We start from the raw sequence: 14,911 nt of genomic DNA, 5'->3' as shown, positions 1-14,911 counted from the left end.
TGCCTCGGACTGTGAGGCCCAGAGGGCGTGGGGACGAAGGAGGAGGCTCCTGGTCTCTCAGCAGAGAAAGAACGGCAGGAATCCATCTTGGACCCCCGTCTCCATGCAAAGTGCTACTCGTGGTGAGAAGGGTTGCACAGTAGTGACGAGTGCACGGGGCGCCGCCCCCTATAGCGTAGGAGGTGTGACAGCCCTGCCCAAGAAGGAAAGGTAAACAAACCTGTCAGGATGGCAGGGATCATGATAGAGATACCAAATATGCCACTGACCAGAAAGCAAATACACGAATTAACAAATGAACAGATAAATAATCTTTCTGAGGCTCAGTTCAGAGCTATAGTTATAAGACAGCTTACAGAAATAACAGCGGGACTTAATTAAGACAGAGAAGGAATGAAGGCTAGTCCTGCTGAAATGAAAAAAACACATACTAAACTAGTGGTGATGGAAGGAAAACCAGGGATCAAATCAACAAATCGGAACATAGGGAAGAATAAACAGTCAACCAGTGCAGAAAGAAGAAACGAAAAGTGAGGAATATGAGGAGAAGCTCAGAAACCTCTGGGACAGCTATAAGCAAACGAACATTCGAATTACAGGATTGCCAGAGGGTGAAGAAGAAGAACTAGAAATTGAAAAATTATGTGAAAAAATAGTGAAGCAGAACTTCCCTAACTTGGGGAAGGAAATAGACTTACAGGTCCAGGAAGTACAGAGAGTTCCGGATAGGCTGGACCCAGGGAGGACCACACCAAGACACATTATCATCAAAATGTCAAAAATTAAAGATAAAGAGAGAATCTTAAAAGCAGCAAGAGAGAAGAGAATAATTATGTACAAAGGGGTCTCAATAAGACCATCAGCTGATTTCTCAAAAGAAATACTGCAGGCAAGAAGGGACTGGCAAGAAATATTCAAAGGAATGAAAAGCAAAAACCTACGACCACCATTACTCTATCCAGTGAAGCTGTCATTCAGGATAGAAGGGCAGAGAAAGTGCTTCCAGGACAAAGTAAAACTGAAGGAGTTCATCAGATCCAAACAACTGTTATGTGAAGTGTTAAAGGAACTTTTTTAGGAGAAAGAGGATCAAAACTATGAACATTAAAATGAAAACTGTATCACAACAAACAACAACAGAAGCTAGGGAATCGAAACAAAGGCAAACTAAGTAGGCAACAAGAGTGGGAAAAGATTTATAGGTATGGGGAACATATTGGGGGGAGGTCAGTGGGTAGAGGGAAGGGGAGAAAGGGAGGGAGATGGTGCAGGAATTAAGAAGCATAGGAGGGACCTGGCTGGTGTGGCTCAGTGGATTGAGCATCGGCCTGCGAGCCAAGTGTCGCTGGTTCGATTCCCAGTCAGGGCACATTACTAGGTTGCACGTCAGGTCCCCAGTTGGGGGCACGAGTGAAAGGCAACGACACAGTAAAAAAAAAAAAAAAGAAGCATAGGAGGGACTGGAGTATACAGGAAGATGCTGAGAAGAACTATATGCACAACCAATGGGCATGGACTAAGGGGGGGTTACAACTGCAGGGAGGGGGGGTCATTGGGTGGAGGGGAACAAAGGGAAAAGAAATTGGGACAATTGTAACAGCATAATCAATAAAGTATATTTAAAAAAAAAAAAAAAGAAAGGTTGAACGTTGGATTCCCGGTCAGGGCACATGCCTGGGTTGCAGGTCCAGTCCCCAATTGTGGCACATGCAAGACGCAACCAATGATGTCTCTCTCTCTCTCACTGATGTTTCTCTCCCTCCCTATCTTCCTCCCTTCTCCTCTGTCTGGAATCAACAAAAGAAAACAATTTTTTTTTTTTTACTAAAGAGACCTAAGAGACATTGAACAAATACAATGTATGACCCTTGCTTTTTGGGTATTTGATTCAAATACACTAAACTTTTTTTAAATAAGAAAATAGCTTTGACTGGTGTGACTCAGTTGGTTGTGTGTTATCCTGCAAAGTGAAAGGTCACCAGTTCAATTTCCAGTCAGGGCACATGTCTGGGTTGCAGGGCCTGCCCTCAGTTGGGGTGCATGCAAAAGGCAACGTTACATAATTCTTACCATATGAACAAAAGAAACATACTATTTCTTAAGGCTATGTTTTCCTAAAACTAAAATATAGAAGAAAATGGAATTAATGTTTATCTTCTATTGTGTATGCTGGGAAATTTATATATGTGAGATGATTTAATTCTCTCAGTGAGCTTTATATTAATCCACTTCCCATTCTATAAAATGTAGTTTCAAATCCAGGACTGCTGATTACATAGGTTTATGCTTTTTCCACATTCCCAACAGCTTTGCACAGAAAATTTAAAACCCTATAGTGGATCAGGATACATCTGTTAAAGTACAAAATTCAGCCCTGGTTGGGTAGCTCAGCTGCTTAGAGCATCATCTCAATATGCCAAGGTTATGGGTTCAATCTCTGCTCAGGACAATTACAAGAATCAACCAATGGATACATACATAGGTGGAACAACAAATTAATCTCTCTCTCTCTCTAAAATTAATAAATAAATTTTTAAAAGAACAAAATTCAACTGAGTAAATTTGAAGATCTATTTGGTTTTATTAAGTGATTCAGGACCAGACAGCATCACATCTAGCAACTAGATGCTGAGGCGGACTTAACAGCAGGTGCACTGGGCACGCACCCTGGGCCCCGACTTCTGAAGCGCCCCACAAAACCTCAACTTTACACTTTTTTCTAATGACACCAAGTTTGGTTTCATACGTGCAATTTTAATTATTGATTGTGATGAGCTAGTTAATAAGTTTGTAAAACAAAAAGCAAGAAAAAAATTTATTTAAATATTTTCACATTTGTAATTTTAAGTAAAATTCTATGATTTTTTTGTTCAAATTTCTGATTGTTACTTCTATTATATGTGTACTATCATTAATTATAATTATACTTTTATACATGTTCAACTATTAGTTCAAAACTTTGTGATTATATTATTTATATTACACATATATTCAAATTTTATTGGAAATAAAACATTAATGGTACATAATATTTTTTATTTATTTAAAAATATGATTAACATGTATTTTTATTTCCCCTGTCTCTTTTTTTTAAGGGGCCCAATATTTTCTTCTGCACCTGGGGCCTCAACCGACCTTAATATGCCTCTGACTAGAAGGATGCTCTAATGAATAGTACAAAATGGAAGATTTCTACAGGCAGAAAGAAGGTGGAAGCCTGACCAGTGTGGCTCAGTTGGTTGAGCATGGTCCTGCAAAGCAAAGGTTGCCAGTTCAGTTTCCAGTCAGGGCACATGCCTGTTGTAGGTTCAGTCCCTGGTTGGGGAGCATTCAAGGGGCAACCGAGAGATGTTTCTTTCTCACATCGATGTTTCTCTCACTCCCTTTCTCCCTCCCTGCCCCTCTCCCTAAAAACTAAATAATAAAAATCTTTATAAAAATAAGATAAATTGTGGTTACATTTTTTTTGTCATTTTTAGAGATATTGTAAAATCCTTTATAGATATATACATGCCAAAGTTTCTATGGTTAAAAATTATATCATGTCTGGGATTTACTTTAAAATCATGGTGGGAGAGAGGATGGGTTGGGTTATAGCTAATGCAACTTAGCTATGTGTTGAAAATTGCGGAACCTGAGTGGTAAACTTACTACATAGGTTCAATATTCTACTTTCTTTTGTTTGTGTTAGAAATTTTCTAAAATAAAAGGTTAAAAAGTAAAACAATGCTAATTCTGTTTACACTTTCTTTATAAATAAGCAGCCAAAGACTTATGCTCAAATTGGGATAGCCATCTTTAAATTATGGACTTGAACCAATCTGCTTACACAGACTCCATTTTCTAACACGGGTAACATAAAAGTTAAATGAGATAATGCACATAATGAGTCTGCCAGTACTCTCGATCTTCTACTCAAAAACCTTGAATGGTTCTCTAAAGTTCACATTTTTTTATATCTAACATTTCATTTTTTTATATTTATGATATATTAGGACCTAAACTTAATTTACAACTCCTTCTAAGTATAAGATAAATCTCCAACCATAAATTAGGTCCCTGACACAAATGATTTACTATTCATTTCAACACTTCTACTAAAGTCATCTCCAAGACATGGCACTAATGACAAATATTAAATTAGTTACCATAGTGATCCTCATGTTCACATAAAATTTACTTGTATATAATAGCAATCCAGGAAGATATACAAGATAAGTGAGTAAAAGTGAAGTTCAGGTTTTTAATACCAAATCCAAGATCACACGAATGTAAGCACTGCAACTTGAACTCGAAATATAAAGCTCTTTCTCTCATATCACACAACCTTTTTTTTTTTTTACATAAAGGTTGTTAGGCTACTATATTACTCTGCTGAACTGCCACAATTGCTATACAAATATTTCAAATTAATCATGTACTTCTATGACTTTTGCCAATGGTTTTTTGAAGTACTATTTAAATCTGTTACTTAGCTTCTAACTAGAATATTACATTACAGATTCTTTAAGGTGACGGCATATTTCCATATCTGCCCCTTAATATGCTTGTAATAACTATCTGGTGATCAATTCTTAAGTGAAGTTAGTTCTAGCCAATTTCTACTTTTCTATGGTATTGGAGGGGAGGGAGTAAACAGTGGTCTTTGAACTGCGCTACCCAGTTGGCTACAAGACTGCCCACTGTGCACATTCTCCTTCAAAGAACAAAATTCTTAAGAACCTTGTTAACAAGCAGGATTTGGGTGTGTCTTTCCCTTACCCTCTCATATTTTCTGGTGTATCAGTTCCAATAAGAAACACTAAAAGATGGATAGCGAAAAAGCGAGAGAGAAAACACCCCAAAGTTTTGAACAAGAAAGAATTAGCTCATGTCCCCCTGCTGGGGCATCATCTTTAGGGGCACCACCTTTACTTTCAGAGAAAAGCTAAGCTTTACTCTTTCAAGGATACGCAGTCAAAACTGCAGTTTTGCAAAGGAAGAACGCGGGGATGTTGTAGTGTTCAAACATCAACTCTGTCAGTTTCTCTCTCTTGGCTCTAGTATTCCACTGGATAAGAAGGAAAAAAAAAAAAAAGCAAGTCATTTGTGGTTTAAAAACAAAAATGTTGTATTATCTCAAGATGTATTACAGTACTGTATTGACAAATCATAAAACATTAAAAACAATAAAATACCATGGCAAATAACCGTCATAATAACAATTTTATTATATTTAATTCATTTCTATTTATTTGTAAATAGTTAATAAATAAATTAAATACAAATTAAAATTTGGTTATTATTTAGTGTGTAAAATTGCTATGAATTCTAGAAAATAAAGGAAAATTAAGATTCTTATAAACAAAGTATTATTAACTCTTAAGAGTATCATGAAACAGACTGACAGTTGTAAGAAGGGACAGAGCAGGTGAAGTGATTAGACAAAGAACATACATGAAGGACCCATGGACATGAACCAGGGTGTAGGGACTGACTATGGAAGTGGGGGACGGGCTGGGTGGAAGGGTACAAAGGGGGAAAATGGGACAACTGCAACAGCATAAATAATAAACATTTTTAAAAAGTAGGAGATATGTCAAAAAATGCTAACCACAGTTGAACTTCCCAAATTCCATTAAAGAATGCCAAATTAAACCCTCTAAAAAAATCTTAAGAGTGAATCCAGTGATCAAAATCCTAAGTATGAATTTTAAACCACCAAACCCTTCCACGTGTAGCTGCTACTCAAAAAGACACTAGAATCCCCAACTGAGTATTGTGGGCAAAACGGTTTTGGACAGGTGCAACATGCCTTGCACACCTTCCTCCAAAGAGCCTTTTTTTTTTTCTTTCCCCCTAATATGGGACATTGAAAAATTAATCCCTGCCTTTTGTCATTGAGTGGTTATGGATTGAATGTTGCCAAATCTGTTGCCCCCAGAACAAAACAAGGATGCCAGCCTGTTAAATCAAGCATGCTGTTGTCCGGGGACAGCCAACTGACCTGGAGTCTGCACGATCCTTCCCCATGTGGGAAGGCCACTCCCCCTCCACACCCCCACTCTTATTAGGGATTTCTGGACCCAAGGGTAGGTAGTACAATGACCATGCCCAGCTTGAAGCAGCTAGAGGAGCATAAGACCTTCGCCCATTGTCCTTTATAAGATTATAAAGGATCTTAAGTCTGAGAGGGGGGAATTGTTCTTTTTTATTGTTGTAAAAAATTAATTAATTAATTTTTAAAAAAGAATACAGGAAAGGGTGAAGCCAAAGAATGACCCATGGACATGAACTAAGGAGGGTGGGGTTGCTGGGGGAAGGAGGGTACTGGGTGGAGGGGAGCAAAGGGGAAAAAAAATTGGAACTATTGTAACAACATTATCAATAAAATATACACACAAAAAAGACACTAAAGGTTACAAACAATAACAGTATATTGATAATTTATGTATTCACAAGAGACCTCAGTCTAGCAATTTGCAACCCTTAGTCAACATCTGACTTCTCTCCCGGAGGCCTGAGTATAAAAGCAGATGTGTCCTGCACTTGTGGCACAAGGGACAATTCAGAAACCAAAATGGGAAGCAGCCCAAAGATTCTAGTGTTAAGTAAATCCCTGTAAAAAATAGATAAATAACCACCAGAACCCATTTTGGTGCTTTGATAATATTCTTTGAATATTTTATTTATTGAAATAAAATAAAAATTATAATATTATTTAAAAATTAATCACCCTACCCCTAATTTTCAAACATCAAAATATAAATTTCTATGCCTCTTTAAAGAAAAAAATTTTTCAAGTGAATGGGGGGAAAAAAAAGAGAAAATATTAGAAAAGAAAGCCTTGTTCTTACCGGTGCTTCTGACATGAGGACAGGATGCAGGCTGGGTTCTGACTTGATATGCATTTTGTAGGTATGATCCAAAATAGCCTGGAAACTATCCCAGTCTTCAACTGGAATGTAAAATTAAAACCTTGAAAACAATGCTTAGTTGGAGATCAATACAGCATCTTTGGAGAGACTGTTCCTATGACTTCCATTAAATACTTTAATATACAGAACCTCCATATTCTACAGATATAATTCATAACACAGTACTTGATATAGACATCATCTTTGCTTCTAGATACAGAACATTTTTTTTGGTTCCTCCAGCTCCTATAGTATCACAACACCAAAACCTGTGCCAAATGTAAATAATGTGCATAATAGACTTAAAGTACCATATAAATATTACTCAGTAAGTACTTCTAGAGGCCCAGTATGCCCTACCAGAATGGTAAGAACTGTATGATGTAGACCAGACATTCAAAAACTTACAATCTGAGACTTCAGTCAAGATACAGGTATAGGTAGACATGCTCACCTCCTTACACAACCACCGAAAGAATTACAAATAAGCCTCAAAATAAATAATACCCAGAACTGTCAGAAAATCGAACTGTATGGAAGTCTAACAACCAAGGATTTACAGGAGCCACATTCATCCAGATGGGTAGGAGGTGTGGAGATGCAGAGACAGGCAGAAAGGTGAGGAGATGCAGTGTGGCATGGAGACGTGGCTGGGGTGGCAGAAGGGGCAATCCCACATTCGTGTGTTGGATAAAAATCAGGAGGGATACCTTGGGAGCAAGCGATCCTAGCCCAAGGCCAGACCACAGCCCAGAATGCCAGTACTAGGAAGATAAATCTCCATAACTTCTGGCTGTAATAACCAGGAGGTGTTGGGAGGGCAGAAGAAACTGCCAGATTTTCAGAAGACTCCGCTTAAAAGGCCCACATGGTCTTAGAATGTACATAAACGAACCCACTATGGGATTCAGCAACAGGGCAACAACTGGGAAGGACTCCGTTCATATACAGGGAGTGGGTGAAGTGACTGGAAATGGTGAGTGCCAGGTAAACCTCCAGAAGCCAAGCAGCAGCACTGTCCCCTCTCTGAGATCTCCCCACAAATGGAGCCACAAAGTAGTGAAGCTGGTTGCCCCAACCTGATGATTACCTAAGGCTCCGCCCCACTCAATTTGCAGATGCCTTTTCTACAATGGGCCATGCTACTAAGACAGGGAGTCAAAGCCGCTCTACCTAATACACAGAAACAAACACAGGGAGGCTGCCAAATTGAGGAAACAAAGAAATATGGCCCAAATGAAAGAAGAGAACAAAACCCAAGAAAAAGAACTAAATGAAACGGAGTTAGCCAAATCAGAGGCAGAGTTCAAAACACAGGTGATCAGGATGCTCAAAGAATTCATTGAGTATGGCAACAATATAAAGGAAGAAATGAAGGTTACACTAAGTGAAATAAATAAAAATCTACAGAGAACCAACAGTGACGGGGAGGGAGGTGGGATTCAAATCAACAATTTGGAATATGGAAGAAATAAGCATTCAAAACCAGGACAAAACAAAGAAACAAGAATTCAAAAAAATGAGGATAGTATAAGAAGCCTCTGGGACATCTCCAAACGTACCAACATCAGAATTGCAAGGATACCAGAAGGAGAGGAGAAGGAGCAAGAAATTGAAAACTTACATAAAAAAAATAATGAAAAAAAACTTCCCTAATTTGGTTAAGGAAATAGACATTTAAATCCAGGAAGCAAAGAGTCACAAACAAGTTAGACTCAAAGAGGAACACACCAAGACACATCATAATTAAAATGCCAAAGGTTAAAGATAAAGAGAATCTTAAAAGCAGCAAAAGAAAAGAACAGTTACCTACAAAAGTGTTCCCATAAGACTGTCAGCTGATTTCTCAAAAGAAACTTTGTGGGCAAGAAGGGACGGGCAAGAAGTATTCAAAGTGATGAAAATCAAGGACCTACCACCAAGATGACCCTACCCAGCAAAGCTAATGGAGGGACAGATAAAGTGCTTACCAGACAAGGTAAAGCTAAAGGAGTTCATTATCAACAAGCCATTATAACATGGAATGTTAAAGGTACTTATTTCAGAAAAAGAAGATCAAAACTATGAACTATAAAATGGTAACGAATTCTCAACAACTGAATCTAAAAAAAGCAAACCAAGTAAACAACAAGAATAGGAACAGAATCATAGATATGGGGAACATTTGGAGGGTTATATGCTGGGAGGGGGGAAGGAGGAGAATGAAGGAAAAGGTGCAGGGATTAAGAAGCATAATTGGTTGGTACAAAATAGACAGGGGATAGTTAAGAATAATATAGGAAATGGAGAAGCCAAAGAACTTACATGCATGACCCATGGACATGAACTAAGGCAGGGGGGTCGGCTGGAAGGAAGGGGGATATAGGTGGAGAGGGTCAATGGTGGAAAATTGGGACAACTTGTAATAGCATAATCAATTTTTTTTAATTATTTTAAAAAAACCTTACAGCCAATTTAAAAAATAAAATTAAAAGGCATAAAAAATATTCAGACAATAATACAATATGTTACCAATTTTGCTTCCCCATGAATATTCCATTAAAATTGTTTGGCTAAGTCACTTCTGACCTTTTAATGGGCAAATCCAGTGAATACTTCATATTGGTAATTTTGCTTGACCTCTCTTAAGTTATCTGACACTAACTGACAACTCAAGAGTTTACAAACTTTTTCTGCCACAGTCCAAAGAAGAGATGTCATTATTTGTACAACTCACTTCCACAGGCCTAGGAGGATATATTTTTCAGTCAATAGACTTTGTTAGTTGTTTTAATTTCTTTCTCCCCTTCTTAGTATAAATCTAAATGTCACAGCTGAAAACAATGAAAGTCGCTGGACTTCTAAGTGTCCAGAACTTTTCTTGTCCTTCCCTGCATCTGGCCATAAGGCACCCAATGTTATAGCCATATGTAATTGATGACATTTCTAAACATCCACAACTCCATCTCTTCACACATGCTGGGTGCTCTGTTCTATCTGTTCTTGACAGTCAGGCTAATTCTTATTCATTGATCAAGACTCAGTACAAAAGTTACCTCCTTTGGGAACACCATCACTGACCCCCAATAACAGAGTTAATGCCATTCCTCTCTAATCCCACTGATTATCAGACATAGTTATAGTATGACACTTACCCCACATATTTGTATATATACATCTATGCCTCCTACCTATGAGTTTCTTCAGAAGAAGAAACATGTTTTATGCATCTTTGTATTCTCAATATCTGGAGCATCAGTTTGCAGAATAAAAAGAAAAAAATTCTGGGGACTCCTATAGGCTTGCTTGGAGGCTGTGAGTCACCATTCCCCTGCTCCCCATTCCCCTTGTTCCTATGGGCCCTCAAGTAGGTCTGGGAATTGCCTCTCCCTTCCACCCCCTTCCTCCCTTGTGCCCTCAATAAACCCGTTGCCTGCTTCCACACAAAAATAATAATAATAATAATTTCTGATGCCCTGGCTGATGTGGCCTAGTGGACTGAGCGCCAGACTGTGAACCAAAAGGTCGCTCGTTCAATTCCCAATTGGAACACATGCCTGGATTGTGGGTCAGATCTCCAGTCGGGGGCATGTGAAAGGCAACTTATCAATGTTTCTCACACACATGGATGTTTCTCTCCCTCTCTATCTCCCTCCCGACCCCTCTCTTTAAAAACAAGTAAATAAAATCTTTTAAAAATTGATGTTCAACTTATAAGAAGCTGTTGCTTTACATCTAATATGTGTACCCAGTATATTCTGTGTTTATAATCAATTACATAGAAAAAAAACATACCAATCCCATTTTTCAGTGGTGAAATGACCTCCATATTCTCCCTGGGAACACGCAGGGCATTAGTATCTATGCAATAGGTGGGACCGCCTTGTTTGCCTTTATCACCATCTATTTCCATCAATGTGCTTCCATCATCTCTTTCTATCATCATGCCCATAGCTGTGGGGAAATCCACCTGTAAGAGTCAAAAACACGACACATTAGCTTTGCCTGCTTTTATCAAGGAGTTATTTTCCTCCCTGAACTCAAGTCTTGTATCATATTTGAGTCAGTATTTCTGCATAAATTTAGTTGTACATGAATGGCCCTTACCTAGCCAATTAACTCTAACATTACACTTACCTTGGGACAGTCCTCACCAGCATAACCGGCTCTCACAGTATAGGATCCAATGTCAAAAACGAGGGCTCCAACTTCATCTGGAAAGATGAGAAAATAACTAACATTAAAAACTTACAAGTATCATATGAGAATTTAAAAAGTACTTAACATGTTTAAAATGAAAATATATATGAAAGCTCTATAAACATTAAAACAGGCATTACATTCATACTATTACTACTTTGAACCTAGCTTTATTTTAAATACACCTTAAACTAAAGATTCATTTAATTAAAATATAATGTCATAAATGGTGTATCAGTAGAAGTTCAATCAGGAAAGAGATGCTAAACTAAAACTGGGTAATTTGAATAGAGTTTACTTATTAAAGGGACTCGTCGTCGGCAGCCGTCCGTCTCGAGAGACGATGGCGTAGCTTCCCGAGAGTCTATCTGCACCGCCGAGAATGGCTGTGCAGTCCGACTCGGGAGTGACAATCCCTGCCGCACTTGTTACAGGTGAAGGCAGATGGCTGTTGTTGCTGCTGTTGACGCTGCTTCCGCCTCGATCTTTTCTGGACCGCCTCCTCGTTGCGCGCAGCCTCCGCGCGTGACGTACCTTGCCTGACCGCGAGCCTCCAGGCTAGGCGGTCGTCTGCTTGAACTTCCCATGTGTTGAGATTGATGGAGCATTGTGTCATGTCCTTTTTGCAGATGTCTTTGAACCGCAGTTTTGGGCGCCCTGTCATCCTCTGGCCTTCTGCTAGCTCGCCGTAGAGGAGGTCTTTGGGGATACGGCCTGCATCCATTCTTTTGACATGGCCGAGCCACCTGAGGCGTCTCTCGCTAAGAACTGCATGCAAACTGCTCATATTGGCTCGCTTCAGCACCTCGGTGTTGGGGACCTTATCCTGCCAGGCGACATGCAGGACGCGTCGCAGGCACCTCATGTGGAAGCTGTTGAGTTTCCTTTCGTGCCTTGCGTAGGTGGTCCACGTCTCGCTGCCATAGAGGAGAGTGCTGAGTACGCAGGCTTGGTAGATGCGCAGTCTGGTTTTCTCAGTGAGGCTGGAATTGTTCCACGCTCGCCGGTTCAGTCTGGCCATAACTGTGGCTGCCCTGGCGATTCTCTGGTTGACCTCCAAGTCGACTGACAGAGAGCTCGAGATGGTGGACCCGAGGTAAGTGAAGTCGTTGACAACCTCCAGGGTGTATCCGTCGATGGTGATGCATGGGGGAGTCCCCGTGCCTTGAGCCATAACATTCGTCTTCGTCAGGCTGATGGCTAGTCCGAACTCCTTGCATGCGTGGGAAAGGCAAGTGACTAGCTGCTGGAGTCCCTCTTCGGAGTGTGATGTCAAGGCTGCGTCGTCGGGCATCTCACGGATGAGCACCTCTTTGACTTTGGTCTTGGCTCGTAGACGGGCCAGGTTGTAGAGCTTGCCATCGGATCTGGTGTGAATGAAGACACCCTCGCTGCAGTCCTTAAAGGCGTATTGGAGGAGCATGGAGAAGAAGATTCCGAACAGCGTAGGCGCGAGGACGCAGCCCTGCTTTACTCCGCTGCTGACTGGGAAGGCCTCAGAGGTTGCGCCGTTGTAGGACACCGTGCTGTGCATGTTGTCGTGAAAGGACATGACCACAGCAAGCAGATGTGGTGGACAGTTAAAGGGACTATTTACAAAGATATAGGGCATAATATAGGATAATAAGAAAAAAAAAAAAACAGTATGATACCCTCAGGCTTATAATATCAGAGATCTGTTGCCACCCTTAGAATTGAAGAAATGGAGAAGAAAGTTATTCCAGAACCCAGAGAATTGTGTGGTTGGAGGGCTACCTGGCAGAAGCTGTGACTTTCAGTTAAGGGCTGGCTGACCCCTAGAGGAAAGAACCAGGCTGATAAACATGCCAGCCTCTCTATTTCCCCACCCCATGGGCTAGGGTGTTGTTGTAATTTCTCATCCAAACCGGGCTACTTCTGAGTGTGAAAGAGACCCTATTAATAATTGTAACAAATAAGAAACACAATGCAGGAAGTATGGTTACCCCCACTGGCAAAACCAGAGGTCAAGGGAGTCCACCAATACAGTCTATAAGGGTTAGTGTCCAAGGGCACAGAGCGGGTGGAAATGTGTGGTACGTGGATCTGGAGGAGCAAAGGAAAGATATCCAGTATATTTACGTACCATTTCTCGTATGTTAAGGAAAATAACACTCCAAGCAATTAGGAAAGAAACTCAGCAAAATCCTAAACAGAGATCCTGAAGAATAAGAGTTTATGGTATAATAATACAGGCCAAGGAAAAATTATTAAAATGAAGGTATCATCAAAGTTTGCACATTCTAAAGATTTTTAGGAAAAATTTAATGCTGAGGGAAAAACCTGGTCAAAGTCAAAGAAAAGTCTCAAATATACTTTAGAAGTACTTCAGTTCAAATAGTATGGTCCTACAACAAAGCACTTGGATTTTCCAGGCACTGATTTTTCAAAAAAGGAATTTTTCAATTATTAAAAATAATAGCCCTGGCTGGTGTGGCTCAGTGGATAGAGTACCAGCCTGAGAACAAAAGGGTCGCCAGTTCGATTCCTAATCAGGGCAAATGCCTGGGTTGCAGGCCCAGTCCCCAGCTAGGGATGCACAAGAGGTAACCACACATTGATGTTTCTCTTCCTCTCTTTCTCCCTCCCTTCCCCTCTCTCTAAAATAAATAAATAAAATCTTCAATAATAATAATAATAATAATAATAATAATAATAAAGAAATACTATTTACCTCCAATAAATTGGCAAAAATTGATAGGTTGGATAAGACTAAGTGTTGTCAAAGATGTAGGGAAAGAGGAGCTTTTATGTATCTGCCAGTAAAAACTACAAACTGGAATAACCAGTGCATACACAGAAATTTCACATATCTTCTATAAAGCAGCACTCTCACATATATTATAAAAAACACCTACCAGAATGTTTACTAGGTATGTGACCTTGGACGATTTACTAACCTCTTTGCCTTCGTTTCCTATCTCATAGGATGCTATAATGATTAAATGTGTTAAATGCTTTAATGTATCCAAGTACTTAGAACAGCCAGAGAAGGAAAACTCTGACTCCAAAAAACCTCCGCTGCCTTGCGGCATACCTCTTCAGGGGAAAGGCTAAGGGAGTAAACCCCGACAGAAAATCCGGAGCCGGAGTCCCTAAGGCGGTTTGACGTTGTAGTCAACACCGGCAACTCCTGCGGCGCACCTGAACCCAAGCTGTATCGACTCCGTCTTTCCCTTGGACCCTTCAGCTGCGAAGAGAGGGGGGGTCTGCTGCATGGGCAACAGCAGACCCTCCATATTACCCTGCCCAGGCTCTGTAGCTTCAGCTTCACTGGAGAGGACACTCCAGCGTCATCGTAAGATGTCGATTCAACACGGGAGGAGACAGATACCGTGTCACTCCCAAGTCGGACTGCACAGCCATTCTCGGCGGTGCAGATAGACTCTTAAGAAGCTACACCATCGTCTCTCGAGACGGACGGCTGCCGACGACTTAGAACAGCACCTGGCACATAACAAGCACTGTCAGTGATAGCTGCTATGATAATTATTACTGTCACACTGTTTGCCATGGGAAAAGGTAGAAATAATCTAATGGTCTCTCAGTAGAGAAACAGATAAACTACAGTTTATTCAAATACTGAAATACTATACACCAATTAAAGGAGTGATCTAGAATTTACATGTGTCAATATGGAAAAATCTCAAAAGAATAATTTTAAAAAGCTACTTACTATACACACACACACACATTATGATACTTCTTAGTTCACTGTAGATATGTAAACACTTAGTAAAAGTATAAAAACATGATGGATGTGGTCTACGAACGTTACATAGCTCTAGGAGAAAAAGAGGGGGAACTTTATCAATAAC

At 40.0% G+C, this 14,911-nt stretch overlaps 1 protein-coding gene across 2 annotated transcripts in view; it reads right to left on the bottom strand.

The window, feature by feature from the left end:
• The window catches only part of LOC150020928 (actin-like protein 6A), a 34,294-nt gene that overhangs the window by 11,423 nt on the left and 7,960 nt on the right, over positions 1-14,911 (bottom strand). For both annotated transcript variants that reach the window (XM_090274191.1, XM_090274184.1), the window contains exons 2-5: positions 11,013-11,089; positions 10,671-10,845; positions 6,837-6,937; positions 4,953-5,050 (exon numbers count right to left, since the gene is read on the bottom strand). In XM_090274191.1, the coding sequence (XP_090130317.1) occupies positions 4,953-5,050; positions 6,837-6,937; positions 10,671-10,827 (356 nt within the window). In that variant the 5' untranslated portion in view covers positions 10,828-10,845; positions 11,013-11,089. The remainder of the gene's footprint in view (positions 1-4,952; positions 5,051-6,836; positions 6,938-10,670; positions 10,846-11,012; positions 11,090-14,911) is intronic.

Source organism: Furipterus horrens, unplaced genomic scaffold (genome assembly GCF_987537825.1).
Source record: "Furipterus horrens unplaced genomic scaffold, mFurHor1.1.pri manual_scaffold_1, whole genome shotgun sequence".
NCBI classification, from domain to species: Eukaryota; Metazoa; Chordata; class Mammalia; order Chiroptera; family Furipteridae; genus Furipterus; species Furipterus horrens.
This window is presented reverse-complemented; position numbering and strand designations above follow the sequence as displayed.